The following is a 17,128-nucleotide window of genomic DNA, read 5'->3' as shown; positions in this document are numbered from 1 at the left end:
TGAACCCTTAATTATTAATAAACCTCCCCATCACAACCATCCCTCAATGTGCAAAGCCTTTAAGTCACACCTAGGCATATAGTGCAAATATAAGCTTTGATCAATGCATGCTCCCTGTTGGTTGCTCCACAGAACACACACACACACACAGAAGAAACTTCCCAAGTTAGGTATTTATAGAACTGGGGGGCATTGGTACTGCCTTTAAAGCAGCACATGTAGCAAGGGCATCCAGCAATTTCATGAGGTAAGGTTTGATGAAAGTCCAAGAACCAGTTTTTAAAAAAAATTCTCCACACTGCTAAGGCAGTTTATTATGAAAAGCCCAGTTTGATGTTTTCCTTTTTCTAGTCAAAACCTTGTAATATTGAATTTGATACAGCACACTTGTCATTGCTGCAAATGAACTGGAACAGGAGAATGGGGTTAATGGGGGTTGGGGGGGGATGTTGTGACAGGACTGGTAAAGCAGCACAACAGTTTTTAGATTAAGTCAGCAACGTTCATTGGCATCTCCTCTATTGTTGTGTTGTAGAATGTCTCTATGTCTCGCAGGGTGCGTTTGTCATCTTCTGTCACCATATTAATTGCTACTCCTTTTCTGCCAAATCTGCCTCCTCGGCCAATCCTACAAGAAACAACAAATTTAACATTGCAATCACCTGCATGCTCAAAGCATGTACAGGAAAACCTAGAAATTAAATCTGTCATCTGCTATAAAGTAGTGCAACAACACAGGGAATACCCCCTAGAAGCACTGTGGAGAGCAGACCGTTTCTCTACCAAAGAGTTGCGTTTCCCACACAGCAGAACAGCAGCTGGGAGAAGAGGGAATCTCTTTGGATACAAGAAAAAAAAAATGTAAATGAGATTTCAAAAAAGTGGGACCAACTTTGATTTCTTAACACCTTACAGAATAAATTAGTGTTTGATACACAAATGAATCATAAAATTCACTTTAAAGCTGGAGCATCTTTGCTAATCTAATTGAACAGCAATCTTGCATTCAAAAATTGTTATGGTTATTCAGTTTTTCATATCCAATTTCTCCCCCTTACCTTGTACTTGCTGAGATCAGGATATGAAACAAGGCTTTCCCAGGGGGCTTTTTTATCAGTTTCCGTAACAGTGATATCAACCCAAGGAAAAGGGTTAGATCTTTTGACATTTAAAGTGGAAAAATTTATTTAAAAAAAAAAGTTTTATAGTGAGATTCAATCATTAAAAAAAATTCACAGAATGTAACGCAAGAGCATCTCACATTATTGGATATTGATCAATCCTATATGTATGTATTATAGCGAGAGACTTATTTCTGGGGGGGAGGGTTAGGGGGAACAAGCCACCAAGAATGACAGCTCCCCTAATAAAATCTGATTGTGTTGCTTAACAACTAAGTATATCACAAGCCTAGTTCAACCTAAATTTTAGTTTTAGAGTCCAACTTTATGGCATATTCAGGTTAATACATCTCCCAACAGTGTTGAAGAGCACAATAAGAACAAAGAGAAACAAGCCACAGTGCTCTCTAAAGTAGGAACACTTTCACTACTCACCTGTGAATGTAGTTTTCCCGATTTGTTGGGAGATCATAGTTGATAACTAGAGATACCTGCTGTACATCAATGCCTCTTGCCTAGAAATGACAACAGATGCAAATATTTTAGCAAAATGACACTTAGCACAAAAAAAAAAAATAAAAATAAATAAAAATCTTAAAGCAACAAGTCTTACCAACAAGTCTGTTGTAATGAGGACTCTACTGGAGCCAGAACGAAACTCGCGCATGATCAAGTCTCGTTCTTTTTGGTCCATATCACCATGCTGTAAGAAACAAAGTAGACAGTCAGAGAAACATCTTATGCAGAAAGAAAACACATTAACTCTTATTGATGTCAACTAAAGAGAACAATAATATCCGTATAGTAGTATTTTGGGGGGGGGGGGTTTAATGATGCCTAAAATAATTCATATGGCAATATTTTTACATATGGATATACCAATGTAATGTTACAAGCCCATAGCTCACGTGCCACAATTGCGGTGCTATAAAACAAGGCCAAAAAATCTATTATCCTAGTACCCACTTTTGCACATGTCCTGTCGGTAGAATATTTTCCATGTCGCTTGCCATCTTTAATTAGTACAATGTGTGATTTGCACACATACATGCCAAGTAGCATAACTGGACTGTGTTGCACATTCTCCCCAAGTTAGGTTTCTGAGCAATGCTCTTTCAGTTTCTACTTATCATTTAGCAGCATACTGGTAAATACTGTTACACTCAACCCATGCAATGCAAAGTTTCACACTGGGACCCAGCCTTCAATCAAATGTCACTTGATCAAATCTGTAGCTAAAATTTCCCATACCCCTTGCAACTAACCGGTGTGATAATGGTACAATTCCTGAAACCTCCTCTTCATTTCTAACTGCACTCAGTTCACACCCATCTCCTGCAATGCTCTTTGGTTTTTATAGTTATACACTAGTATTCGATCGAAACACCACTAATTTGGTTCAACTTTGATTACTGTTTAACCCTTTAACCGCCAACTCCCTAAATATTCCCCAAGCCAGGCAAAATCTGAACAATTTTTGTTTTTTTACTTTTTTACATTTTTTTTACATTTTTTACATTTATTCAAGCAGTATTGACCACTAAATGTTGTGCAAGTTGCCAGTGTATACACGAAATCTATAAATGTAACCTGAATTCTCAGCTAAGCAAAACATCTTGATACCAAACCGTGCCCTTTTCAATGGTAGATACTGTCGAAACTGTAAGCGGCCCTTCCACGACAAACTTTCATCAACTGCAACTGACGGTCCTGGCATGTAAGGCAACTGAAATGCTTCAAATAAATGATCAATCAAAGGACGTAGCTTGAACAAGTGGTCGCGGTTTGGATCTTTCTTATCTGGCTCGTTTCTGTTGTCATTCAAATGAAAGAATTTCAGCAGCAAAGAGAATCGGTTACGTGTCATGACAGCTGCAAAAATAGGTGTTGCATACATAGGATCTGTAGACCAGTACATCTCAATATCTGGTTTTCTGATTATTCCCATCAACATCAAAATCCCAATGAATTTTTTCATTTCGTTTTCATCAGTGTCAAACCAAGCACGAACACGGGAATGTGGAGGTAAATTGGGATTTTTCTCAATAAACTGTGCTGCATACAGATTTGTCTGATGAACAAAATGTCTAATCAAATCAGGTGACACAAACAGCTCATAAAACTGCTCAGCAGTGTAATTGTTTACATCAACAATAAAGCCACACGTTCCCTCAAACGAATGCAGAAAAGGTAGTTCACCACGGGCAGCAGCCCAGCTGAGATGCTGGGGATACACCCACTCAGCGCCGTCATCCGATGCGTCTTCATTCACAATATCATGCAGCGCACGTTGCTGCTCATCACTGTCACTAAAATCTTCTTCAGAACTGCTACAATCATGATCAGAACTGTCCAAAATCGCCTGCAAAGCCTCACTTGAAGTTAGTTTACGTTTCGCCATATTCACAGCTGTTACATGCGAATCACGTCACATGACCGGCCAAAACAACCACAGACTTGTCGAAATACAACGTAGTAATAATACCCACGCCAAACCGTCAGTTATACTACTTGCCAGGCATTCATATAACCACAGGCAAATGTGCCGGATAATTCCGGCAGTATGGCGTTAGCATTAAAACAGCGGTGCCGGATATATCCGGCAGAGAGCGGTGAAGGGGTTAATGAGTATGCCAATTTTCCACCCTGTATTCGAAACACGTACTAATTACAGTGATTGGACACTATAGACCTTTGAGTGCAAGATTTAGTTCAGTGTTTCACAAAATTTATCACCTCAAGGCCCAGTTTACTCTAGTAAAGTTTACTGGCAACCAACTTACAGAAATCACACAATTACGCATGGGGATATAGAAGTGTGTACTTTGAAGTAAGTGCGATTTGGAACAGGGCTAGGGAGTACTCACACAGCTGTCATTCCCTTTGTTTGGGGGGGGAATGGGGGTGGCAGGATTATACCATGAACAAGTCAGATGCTGGAAGCCCTCCCAATACCCCCCGAACCCGATACATACAAACCTGCAACAGCCACCTGAAACTAGAAAGACGCTGACAAACACTGGTTTGGGTGTATGTTTGGGGTGTGTGTGAGAGTCTAGCTTTGGGGCCCTATCCAGAGCAGTTTCTTATCTGTGTTCTGTGCAGTCAGGAACAGCATTTTATCCAACCCCAAAAAAATTCATACCAGCTTCTTCCAGTGTTAGGAATTTACTTAGTTTTGTTACTCTCACAAATGTAGAACTAAACTAAAGTAGGGCAATTAACAGAAGATAGATGTAATAAGCAGCACAAAAGCTTTAAATCACAAAATGCAATGTTTCACTTGTTTAGTGGAAAGCATTGTTTAAAGGACTGGCAAAAATAGTTTTGAAAGTATGGACGCGTATGTAGTTATACAAAGTGACAAATTGCTTACTTGTTGATTCAAAGTGATTGTATTTATATATTTTTCCTAAAAAATGGTAACTGATACTAGTTGAGAAAAATGCTTAGGTATAAAGTTTCCAAAAAATGACAACTTTCCAATTCTATGGGATATGAAAATTAAACTTGGTACAATTAAAGCTTACAGATTTAAAAAATGAATACAGGGTTGTACATTACAAAAATCTCAATTGTGTACTTAGATTTCTCTCCAAAAAAAACTAGATTCTAAAAAGTGGCAAATTTGTTTTTTGATATTGGTTTAAAAGGGTTTTCTTCATATTATCTTTTCAAAATATTGAAGCACTGTATTCCCTAATCTTCAGCTACTAGCAGCTCCTTACCACAAAAGCAGAATAGCTGGTCACTTTATATAAAGTAGGTGCAATAAAGCCAAAATAACTAAAGACAGATACTGGAGAGAGGAAGGAGGAGGAGGAGGAAGAGAGGGAAAAAAAAAAAAAAAAAAAAAAAAGCAACAGAACTGTATCCACAGCATGAACCAGCCAAGCTTCACAGAAAAGAAGTAGCTGGGATGAATATGGACTTTTGCTTTACCCCCATCAGATTTAAGAATAAGTGCCAGTATATGAAACACTTCCTTGCCCAGTGACAGGGAGTTACCATTCTTAATTTGGTCAAGTAAATATCTGGAGTTATAAGAATTGTATAAATACTTGCCAGGGCAGAGACTGTGAAGTCCCTTGCATGCATCTTCTCTGTCAGCCAATCAACCTTCCTCCTTGTATTAATAAAGATTACAGCCTGAGTTATCGTGAGAGTTTCATACAAGTCACAAAGTGTGTCCAGCTTCCATTCCTGTGTTAGAAGAACCAAACAACGAACTTTAAAATCCAGCAGATAACCTATACAACTCCATCACAGGCATTTGAAATAGGCAAACAAACCAACATCACATTTTTTGAAGGATGGGCAGGTTCAAATGTTTAAACGGTACTTAACCACCATCAAGAATGGCATGTGGTTATGCAAGGTTTGCCCCAAATGCAAATATTCAAGTCCTACCCCTGACTAGCTGTAAGTGAGTGAAGAGTCACCAACTTACCTCTTTTTCAACATTGATGTAGAACTGGCGAATACCTTCCAAGGTCAGTTCCTCTTTTTTTACCAAGATTCTGACTGGGTCCCGCATGAACTTCTTTGTCACCTCCAAGACATCAGCAGGCATAGTGGCCGACAGAAGTACCACCTAAAGTGGGAGGGTTACATAAAAGATTGTATTACACCACCTACAGCCAGATTTAGCTGTTTTGGTCTCCAAGTATATTTGGGAAAGGTACAACCCACACATGCAAGTCTACTTGAGATAATAAAGCAGCACTTTGGTGGAGGTGGGGTATCAAGTTAAAACTCACAAGCTTACCTGTGTATTAGAAGCAAGCTTCTGGAAAATCTCATAGATCTGGTCTTTAAATCCACGACTTAACATTTCATCGGCCTCATCAAGAACAAACATCTTGATGTACCTTGCAGCTGCAATAAAAAATAAATTTTGAAAATGGTAACAAAGGGTAAATTGACATAAAACCAAGCATTACCTTCCACAAGCATTATGCCTAAACACACTTCACTGCTCTTTACTATTTATGACAATTGCTACCCCAATTCATATCCTACTCTTAGCCAGCCACAATTTATGATAACACTGTTGGCCAGCACAGACTGATTACCAGCTTGACCACAGTCAACTAAAACTTTCCCTCAAAAACAAGAAAATTTTGAAGCAAATATAAATGACAGGGATTCTGAGCTCCTGCACTAAAGCAAGCAGGCTTAAAAAAAATGAATACCTCTAATAACAGGTTAACTACATTACTTTACCTAGCACCAGCCCTAAAAAACACTCATGATGGGAGTGCCATTTTCAGAATCTGTAGGGTTAAGATCACTTCCCTAGGATCCTCCAAAACTGGTACCAACACATGGTAAAACACCATTAAGTGGCCAGGTAATGGATGGAAACCTGGGATCAGTTGACACGCATGGAGATCATCATTAAACAGCACCAAGCCCCACTTTGCTACCTGTACAGTACTTAAGTGGCATGGATCTGTGCTCCAGATTGAAGGATACAGAAATTCAGATGTATACAGACTTCATAAAAAATAAAGTGTGGAAGTGTACTCACAGAGGTATTTGCGGTTAAGCATATCAAAGACTCTGCCTGGAGTCCCCACCACAATATTGGGGGCCTCTGCCTGCAGTTTTTGCACTTCATTACGGACATTGGTCCCCCCAATACAAGCATGACAGCTGGCACCCATATAGTCGCCTAGAGCCAAAATTACCTTCTGGATCTGAAAGAAAAAAAAAAGTTCACATTACAAATACTAAACATCTTATTCCCAAAACAATTCTAGAAAAAATACCAAAACACCACAAACATAGGAGCCTTGTAGTTCACAAAGTAAATCTTGTGATTACATAAAAACTGGCAGTGCAAAACAGTTTCGCACAACAAATACATACAAGTGGAGATTCTTGCCTATAGATTAAGGTTGTTAACTTCATTATGTAACATGTGCTAATACATTCATGAAGTAGCGGTCTGTGTGTTTAATAGTGTTTTAAGTTTGTTTGAGATTAGAATCGATGTACCCATAGCATGAACCAGACATGGCCTCACAAAAAGAGTATGCTGGGATGAATATGGGCCAAGTTTTATCTACCCCTGTCAGATATAAGATTCAGCACCATCATCATGGGTGTTGCCTTGCCCAGTGACAGGGGTGGGGGGTGGACAGCACTATTCTCAAAACAAAGGCAGAGATATTTAAAACGTGCATACCTGCTGGGCAAGCTCTCTGGTAGGTGCCAAAACTAAAGCCTGGGTGGCCTTCATTTCAATATCTACTTGCTCCAAAATTGAGATTGCAAATGTGGCAGTTTTTCCTGTTCCAGACTGAGCCTGTGCAATAACATCATAACCTATAAATAAAAGGATACAAATACAATTAGACAATCAAGACAAGTTTGACCCACGAGTACATAATTTATCAAAATATATGCAACACATCAGGATTTTCATACCAGTATTCTCAAGGCTTACATGAAACTAGGTGGCAGACTGAGGCAAATTACAAGCACAATCTTCCACTTAGTTTTAAATAGCAAATTTCAAGTCATCTCATATTCACCAGATGGAGAAATTTAAGCTATACCATGTTAATAGCAAAAAATAAATCTACCACTCTCACAATGTCCTCTATTTTTAATGGAGACATTCCATACTTTTAAAACTGTCCTACAATAAATCTGATTTTCACTTGCGACCATTGAGGGATGTTCCTCAGCTTTCTCGGTGAAATGAGGCTCAATTTGTTTTTTCAGAAGGGCAAAAATATTTTGAACAGCAACCTAACCAAAAATTTTTCCCCCCCCCCATATACACGCACACATACGTATGTATGAATAAAATACACAGCTTAGAACCATCATCATTGGTATAGAAAGAGCACCAAAATACATACCCTTGATACAAGGCAGAATAGCTCTCTGCTGGATGGCAGAAGGCTTCTCAAAACCATAGGCATAGATTCCTCTTAGAAGAGTCTCCCGCAGGTTCATTTCATCAAAGCTATCAACAATCTCATTCCAGTTGCTCTGGGGTTAAATTAAAACAAAAACTGATCAAAATCAAATGCAAACAAAATGCATCAACTTTCATGTTGGAAGTTTTAAATTAAAACAACCCAAGCAGCAATACAGTTGTCAGGAACTAATGTAAACACTTCTACCGATTACCAAAAAAATGTAGTGTCTCACCTCAATGACTCCATCAGGCTCCATTCCTTCGGGGCCATTGTCTCTAGGTCTAAAAAACAAACATTACCAAATTTAACTTTTTAAAAGCTAACTGTCAAATCAAGCAACATGTGTTTTATACAAAAAAATAAGGGACTAAGGGTTTGGTTCAAATGTGTCAGTTTCAAAATGTCTACAGGACAAGTACACAATTGCCTGTACGTTTTACTACTGTAAAATGTCACAAAAGGACTTCACACAGTACTTCATAAATAAAATAATGCAGTTTTAATCATGTTAACTTGTCAAGTTGTTAAAAGCAATTATCCAACCCTTCCACGTAAACGTAAAATATTTAACGCTCGTGCAATGTTAAATAATATAATGAGCATGTTAGGTAGCATAACTAGAAAAAGTAGAAATTAAGTTGAAAAGCCAACAGGTTACATTAGGACTGGTACACGCGCTTGACAAAAGTCTTGTATATTTCCAGAACAGACCAAAACAAAATGCAAACAAATCTAGTCAGTAGGACAGTACATTGTTAATCGAGGATGTTTCCTACTTTATGGACATGTAATCTTTGCTCTCCCACATCCCTGCTGTTTCACATGTTCATTCCTGGTTTCATCCCATCACCTCTAGTTGTGTATGCAAATCTAGAAAGCAAGTTTTTGGTGTGCAGACAAAAGCGGATGGCACAAGACCTTACTATGCTAGATTGGGGTTTTGTCCAGAGACGATTCCTAGTTTATGCAAGAAAGTGTGTCTGCTTGTTCCATCACTGTGAAGTTATAAGACTAAAACACAGCATTACAAGTATTATGCAAATAAGGCGATGGGGGAAATACTGAATATTTACAAGCAACTTATCTGGTTAACTCTGTATACTCGGAAGGAAACAAACTTGCTGAAATATAAGTAACCAATAATTGCATCCAAGCTATCGCAGGATCGTGTTTTCATTAAATTAAGCAGCAGTTTACATGATAGCAATTAAGCTACATGCTGATAAGAACCTTCACTGTGCTCTATACATGTGACATTAATGACACTATATAGAAGTTAAAACTTCAATCATGTTTCAGTGTTTTGCAGATATAAACCACAGAAGAGTAGACAAAGCTTTTAACCATAAAATGAACTGCAATTAAAATGTGCAGAATGCTCAGTCAAGGTCTTCATCATAGAATGGGGGTTTTGATTTCACTGCAGCCTTTACTGCACACTCCCACTAACTAAACTTATGTTTCTAGTTCATGAAACGGTGGGAAAACTCAACAGAACATCAATGAAGCTTACTATGGCACTGCAGAATTGAGACATGCTGCATGTTGGTTGAGCATTTAAGAAAGAATTTTACTGGACTCTAATGTGACAGGGCTACTATTTACAAATTATTAATTTTAAAAATGGACACTAAAAGTTTATGAATGCAACAAAATGCCAGTTTCAGGTAAATTTACTGGAAGGAAAAATAGACACATTAAGGTGTTAAGTAGTGATGCTTCACTCATTCGGCTGATTTTCACCCCAATTGACTCCCATCGATCAGTAAATTTGTCATGCTTAGAAAAGTGGGTTCTAAATTTCATTGGCTATTTTGCAGTAGTCCTGCTTTAAGCAAAATATTACAGTAGCCAAGGAATCAATGAACATTGTATACATAGATACTTTATTAATCCCAAGGGGAAATTCACAATATATATTGCTGCCAGAACTACTTCTAAACAAGTTCAAAGCACTCCCACTTCTGGAGAAAGTGAAGTTAGAAATATTGGCTTTTACATTGAAGAAATAGTAATAAACTGCGAAAAAGGAATCTAAGAAGCCATGCATGGAGTGTGCAAAACAAGAGGCACAACTTTGGCAGAAATTGAGAATGAGTTCAGGCCTTTTCTTTTAGTCCTAATGGACAGTCCTTGTCCAAGTGTGGATAAGCGAGTTTGCATTTGGTACAGCAGCTCACATTTACAAGTAGAAAAAAAGAAGAATCTGTCTTGGCTTAAAAACCAAATGTCACTTTTACATGTAAACTTAATTACAGTCCACAAATTAAAAAAAAAAAAAACTTTAAAGAGAGGCTAACGTGATTATGACAAAAAAATTACCTTTATGGCACGAATAGCATGGATAAATAGTTTTGGCCACACTTCAACTCCTCTAAAAATTTCATCTTAAGGGGCTTTTAGTATTTTCTGTGGTCACTGAATAAGCCCACAGAATTTGTTAAGAATGTGCACCACCTAATTATAAAAATACCACTTGAACATCAAAAGATTTCCATTACTAGTTATTACTGCTAGTAATGCACAGGCTTACTAAAAAAGCATAAAGAATAATTAGAATAAGTGAGATACTGGTTTCATGTTACTAGAACAGGCTACGAAAAACTAATAGACCATTCCTAATGTGGGGTAAACGAAGTTAGCACACAATTTAGACTGTCATGGCATGGGCTGACAAGAAAATATCACATGCCTCTATGTTTTCCCTTGCCGAACCAACCAAATCCGGCTTCTGGTATAAAGGAAACAGTGTGTTGAGACAAATTCAGGCTAGGATAACCTGTATCACCTACAAACCATGTTTGAATTCCTGGCCATACTTAGAAGAAGGTTGCTAAAATCCTAACTAGTGATAACAGTAGCACTTCATTTATCTGCTGCTACTCTAACGACCTTTCGATTTTTTTTTTTAAATGCTAAACTCTTTAAATGTCATTCGAAAATAGTTTCACATATAATTTTAACCAAGTATTTACGGCAATATATGCTTTCGCAAAGTTCAAGGAAATTGGGTAATCGAAGATTAGTCACTAAAGGAAAGATCTGGAAAGAGGCCACCAAATACGAAAAGCCATTAAAAAGCCTCAACAGCAGAATTGGCAAAGAGCGCTGTCTGCGATTGGTGGAGACTTGTCCCTCACGTGCCCAGTAGCGCTTTTGAACAGCCCTTACCGGAACAAATGAGTCAGCACTCATGTGACCCACTAGAACCAATAGAAACAAATTACAAAGAAAGCGTGGTTGTAACAAGACAGCAAGGACTACACTTTAAAACGATAGCCTTTACATTTTGTTTCATCGTCAATTCAAACCGTGTCTTTACACTGCAGAACAGTCTGTGCTCTAACTAGTCGTCTACACCAGAAAAAAAAAATAATGGAAAACTGGAGGGGCGGGGACCGGAAATGCAGAAGTGCTTAAGCGGCGTTTTTTAACCTATTCATGACGCCTTTAACGGCGATCGACTAACATTATACGCTGCTACCCCCCCCCAAAAGTGGTCACGTAACCTTAAAAACGATATTTGCAAGTTAGGCCTGCCGAAATAAATTCTAACCCCATCCATGTCCTATAAAGAAGCGATCCAGGCCTACATTTCAAGCGTGGCCGAAAACACAATCAAATTAAATTTCAAATGTTAAAAAAATAAAATAAAACCGACAACCAGTATAGGGAGTATGGATGCTTAAAAATGTGAGAGATTAAATAAATTACGTTATTGTTCGAGTCTGTACAAGGCGGCTTCGGCGGCCGAACTCCATTGTCCGACCAATGGGAGCCATGTGCTCACAGATCAAACCCAATGAAATATATAATATACCAATTTACTCGACAATATGAGCCCCTCAACTAAACACCTCACTATACTCCAAAAACGACTTTGGGTACGGTACGGCTGTTTTTTCTTAATCCACCATTTTTTTTTAATCTTCGGCCGCCGCAATCGACAAGGCCTACAAAATGTCCCCACGAGAGCTCAACGTTATTTTAAAAAATCCCGTTTAATGTCGAGACTTCGGTGTTTTCACGCTACTCTGCCCAAAGATGTAAACCACTTTCAATTAAAATTTAAATGTGACCAAACCTGGTGGGCCGCTTGTGCACATTTTTTTGTATAAGTAACCTTGATATCCTGGCAACTTTACCCGTTAACACTGGGTATCAACCTGAATTATTAAAAAACTCCCATATTTGCACTACACTTGCCTTTCCCGACATTCTATCAAGTAAATCCCATTTTTGCTTAATCTACTTTCATTCTAAACGGCAAGCCGGTCACTTTCGAAACTATCATTTGACATATCATTCGTTTTAAAAACAGTAACACTTTTCATGGGTACATTTATGTCTTTGGGGATATAATTGAATAAATTCACCTTGGTTCTCCCTCCCGAAACCCCCTTACCTGTCTTCGTAATATGCGGACATTCTCTCACAATGAACAAGCCGGCAATGTGGAAGGAATTTATATGTGTACCGCCCCCCTGACAGATCACTCTTTCGTAATTGCTGGAGTTTTCCGCTAATCATTCTTGATCCCGCCTACCGCGAAGCCTCATTCGTTAAATGAGGCTCCTGTCATACATTTTTAGCGGCTCACCCGGCTATTGGGAGGTGCAAGAAATCCGAGACGAGTACACGTGTAGCCACGTGACAAGTAGGAAAGGCGGGAGTGTCGTGGAAGCGGCCATTACGGCTCCAAAATTAGTTTTAGTGTCGAGTATTGGGAAAAAAAAAATACCAGATCCAAAATGGAGAACAGGATGTACTAGTTTCCTGTCGCGCGACAAGCATGCACGTGGGTGCGAAGAAAGATGAAGTGCTAGAGAAGATCGGATTTCCTTTCGTTTCACAACCATTATAGTAACGAATACCCTTTTCTTACTGCTACGTGCGAATCCACCCAGTTTTTAAAAATTCTGTACAGAATAATAATTCACGTTTAAAATGGTGTGTGCAAAATACGAAAAGTTACTTATGCACACTTTGGTATGCAAAGCATCTTAAGGGAGGCACACCAGAACCCCCCTAACATAAAATGATCATAGATTGTTTTTCATAAAAAAGAGGTAGTCGACATTCAACACATGCTTTGGAAAGTAGTGAGTCTTTATTACACTTTCTAAACAAGTTCACCTTCTTACTAAACTTTTAAAACACTTAGGAGACTTGCTGATTTCTCTTACATAGTGGCAAAAATTAAGAAACAAAAATAAAGCCCAAATTTTTTTTAAACACAGCAAAATTATTAACATCTGAGGATCAAGTGATGGCAGTTACATTGATTGCAAAAAATTGTCAGGTCTAATAAGGCAGTTTAAAACCTAAAGAAACAGACATTATCCCCCATACATAAACCCCTTTTATCTACTAGTTTTTTCACTGCTGCTTAACTATTTTGAAATATAGAAACACCATCAGCAGCAATTTCAACATCCTCTCTTACCTTATCTCACAAAATAGGCGATGCGTTCTCTCCTTTAACAAAAGTTTGGTGTTTTATTAGAGTGGACATGAACTTTTAAGTCAGAATCACTTTTATTTGTCAGTACTTAATGAACACGAATTTAGCTTGGTAGCTTCGGATCTGCTTATAACAGAATATATAATATTATATAGGCCTACAAATATATAATATAAATACACAAATAACAGATGTTAAACAACATACATTGTAAACAGTTGCAGAATACTGCGATTACAAAAGAGATGCACAAGTGAAGACGTGTGTGTATGTGCGTGCATGTATTGGGTGTATGCTGATACACATGTCCATATACTGTACACACACACCTTCATACAGTACAGTATATATGAGAGAAAACATGAACCATTGAGGAGGACAGACCAGATTATTGGAATAGGCTAAGAGTCTGGGAAAGAAGTTTAGGTGTTTGTTAGTATTAGTTGTAATTGACCTACAGTGTTTACCAGAGGGACATTTTTGGAACAAATGATGACCTGGGTGAGATGAGTCAGAGGTGATCCTTTTGACATGGTCTGCAACATAAGGAAGAGCACAGCCAATTATTTTCTTAGCAGATCTCTCAACATGCTGTAATTTGTTTGGTGTGGTCCATTGCTAAACCAAAGCAGACAGCAAGAGTGAATCAGAATCACATTTATTGACTAAGTATGCACATACAGTATACAAGGAATCTGTTTTTTTTATGATTCTCCAAGTATAACCATAAAAAAATGTAATCACAACTTCAATTATGAGTTTATAGAATACTGATTTCTTTAATTGCCATAAAAAATACGTCTGCTGCTGAGTTAGTGATGGAAGTCTTGTTTAAAGTCCCAGCTCAGTGTTTGTAATAGTTGTGCAAAAATCTGAAGGATTCCATCATATTTAGTATAGAATCATTACTTTCTAGAGGGAGAGGTTGTAACTGGCATTTGCGAAAGTCAGTTACCATTTCCATCATTTTGGTGGTGCTGAATATCAGGTTATTTGTAGCGCACCATGAAAGAAAGGAGTCACCTCCTTCTCTATGCTGTTTCATTTCTATTAGTAATTAGTCCAGTGATGGTGGTGTTATAGACAAATGTAATGATTTTTACTGGAGGCTCGGTGGACCTACAGTCATTGGTGTACAGTGATTAGAGTAGTACACAGCTTTCAGGGGCACCTGTGCTGATACAAAGACATTCAGGGAGGTGGGAGCTCATCCAAAGATACTGCTCACAGTTTGTCAAAAAACTGTAAATGCATTCAGTTCTCTAGCACCTTTATTTGTTAAGACACATATGTTCTGGTATTACACCCAAGTCAGAACCACAAGTATTTAATTATTACTTGTCTGTATACTTACACTTTTGTTTGTTCAGCTTTTTTACTTACGATTTAGTGCTTAATTGTAAAGTAGCTCTGCCCCATCCTCATACAGCAGCTGTGTACTGAACCAAACTGCCATTAATCCAGATTCCTCTGCATTTCCATTTAACATCTACTGCGCAGTATGTACAGTACTAAGTTATGCTACCTGCAAGTTCAAAACCTCTACTAGTCGCCCTGCTAGGAACTGTAAAATTCAATTAGGCGGGCTCAGTAAATTCATTGATGCATGAAGCTCCTTTATATAGCCAGTTTGACCAATGGAAGTATGGAGGACATAACCAAGCAATTGTGCAAGCATGCCTGGTAACAGGGTGAGACCTATAGAGGAGGGTCGAAGCAATTCACATTCACACAGAAAGAAAGAAAGTATCAACATGAAAGCATCATCAAATCCCGGACATTATAGACTATTTGGAAATCCCAGTCAGATGAATTCTTTAGGTCCCAAAAGTAGGATGTGTCAGGTAAAAAAGGACCTATGGACACCCTACCTAACAGCACTAGGGCCCAATTTGATTCTCAGCTGTGGTGTCCTCTGCTGTCAGGTAGTCATTGGTTAATATGCATCTCCATTTTGATCATTTTTATGCAAACTTTTAACATTTTGTGTTAAGAAAAAAAAACTGTGGGCACTACGGTGGCGCAGTGGGTAGCGCTGCTGCCTTGCAGTTGGGAGACCTGGGGACCTGGGTTCGCTTCCCGGGTCCTCCCTGCGTGGAGTTTGCATGTTCTCCCAGTGTCTGTGTGGGTTTCCTCCAGGCGCTCCGGTTTCCTCCCACAGTCCAAAGACATGCAGGTTAGGTGGATTGGCGATTCTGAATTGGCCCTAGTGTGTGCTGGGTGTGTTTGTGTGTGTGTCCTGCGGTGGGTTGGCACACTGCCCGGGATTGGTTCCTGCCCTGGGATTGGCTCCAGCAGACCCCCGTGACCCTGTGTTCGGATTCAGCGGGTTGGAACATGGATGGAAAAAAAACTGTAGATGTTTTGTATCCATCAATCCATTCGTTACAGTGCTTGCAAGGGGTGAGGTGCATGTATGGATCTGTTTATTTCTCTATACATATTGTATTGCATTGTCTTTTGGTTTTTACACATATAATGTTATTTTAACTATGCTACATACAGTAATGTTAGCAGTACTGCCTCAAAATACAAGGGCAACCAGGTCTGAATCCTGGCCTTGCCAGTGAACTTTGGAATTTGCATATTTTTGTGTTTTCTGGTTGTGAAGTGTGTTAGATTTACAGAATTCATTTTCTAAATTGGCCTTTTTCAATTTGGGTTTACTGGGAACATATCTCTGAAGGATAATTCAGAACTATCCTGGACATGGCAACAATCCATCATAGCACACTCACACACACACACTCACTCACAGAAGGCCAATAACCCCAGAATGCACATGCTGTATTTTGTATTGTAGTGCTGTTGCTGAATGCCGGAATGGATCTTTTTCTCTTGGCTCTTTTAGGTGGCTCCCTATCCTTAAGAGCACTGCTTGCTGTTGGCTACACTAGATGAAATTCTGTTTGCGACACAGCAGTCTTGCTGATTTTATTGGCACACCTGCCGCTGGCTTGGAAACTCCTTATTTGCATGATGGAATGCCAGCTTATACTTATGATAACTCATCCCAGGCTGATGCAACTTGTCAGAGCTGTTACATAGCCCTCAGTTTGAAACGTTTTTTAAACAATGGGATATCTTCTATTATGGTCACGTAACTGGTGACAAGGGTACATCAGTAGCAGTCTTGAATGGTTTGTTGTCAGATGTCCCGAGCAGGGATGTTGAATGCTGTGCTGTCATGCAGTGAAGTTGAGGTGTTAAAACACTGCACTTCTGTGGTGATCTGTCAATTATAAGTGAATGGGAAAACCTGCTTGTCTGAAGCTGCAGATGTACCTTTTAGCCATTTTCCTTGACTGAACTGATGCTGCACACACCATTTCAGGTCCGGATCTGAGTTTTGAGGCTCTCAATCCATGGCTGCCCTGTAACACCTCTGCAATCTGTCTTATCCATTGTCTGCACAGTTTTACCACCGGCCCTGCTTCACACAGCTCACCAAGACACAATGGTAACTCAATCTACCACACATTTTCCTTACTCCATGAGCCAGAAGCTCTGCCCTTAGCTGTGCACCCAGGACAATGAACCACGGCAAATGGAGATGCTTTGGTGGAGCTACAGAGGTAGCAGTCTCTTAGCTGCCTTCCTCCATG

General features: G+C 39.0%; 1 protein-coding gene and 2 non-coding genes across 3 annotated transcripts; all 3 read right to left on the bottom strand.

The window, feature by feature from the left end:
* Positions 1-433: 433 nt before the first annotated feature.
* LOC114649021 (eukaryotic initiation factor 4A-I) lies at positions 434-12,546 on the bottom strand. Its single transcript, XM_028798429.2, has 11 exons — positions 12,465-12,546; positions 8,292-8,340; positions 7,997-8,129; positions 7,315-7,454; positions 6,655-6,823; positions 5,890-5,999; positions 5,572-5,715; positions 5,187-5,324; positions 1,735-1,824; positions 1,557-1,636; positions 434-628 (listed from the first exon to the last, which is right to left on the bottom strand). The coding sequence occupies exons 1-11, from the start codon at positions 12,485-12,487 to the stop codon at positions 484-486; spliced, it is 1,221 nt and encodes a 406-aa protein (XP_028654262.1). The 5' UTR covers positions 12,488-12,546; the 3' UTR covers positions 434-483.
* On the bottom strand, positions 6,387-6,527 carry LOC114649764 (small nucleolar RNA SNORD10). Its single transcript, XR_003715909.1, has one exon. It is a non-coding gene; the product is annotated as a small nucleolar RNA SNORD10 (small nucleolar RNA).
* On the bottom strand, positions 7,117-7,258 carry LOC114649757 (small nucleolar RNA SNORA48). Its single transcript, XR_003715904.1, has one exon. It is a non-coding gene; the product is annotated as a small nucleolar RNA SNORA48 (small nucleolar RNA).
* Positions 12,547-17,128: the final 4,582 nt, after the last annotated feature.

This window comes from Erpetoichthys calabaricus, chromosome 3, assembly GCF_900747795.2.
Source record: "Erpetoichthys calabaricus chromosome 3, fErpCal1.3, whole genome shotgun sequence".
Taxonomy (NCBI): Eukaryota; Metazoa; Chordata; class Cladistia; order Polypteriformes; family Polypteridae; genus Erpetoichthys; species Erpetoichthys calabaricus.
This window is presented reverse-complemented; position numbering and strand designations above follow the sequence as displayed.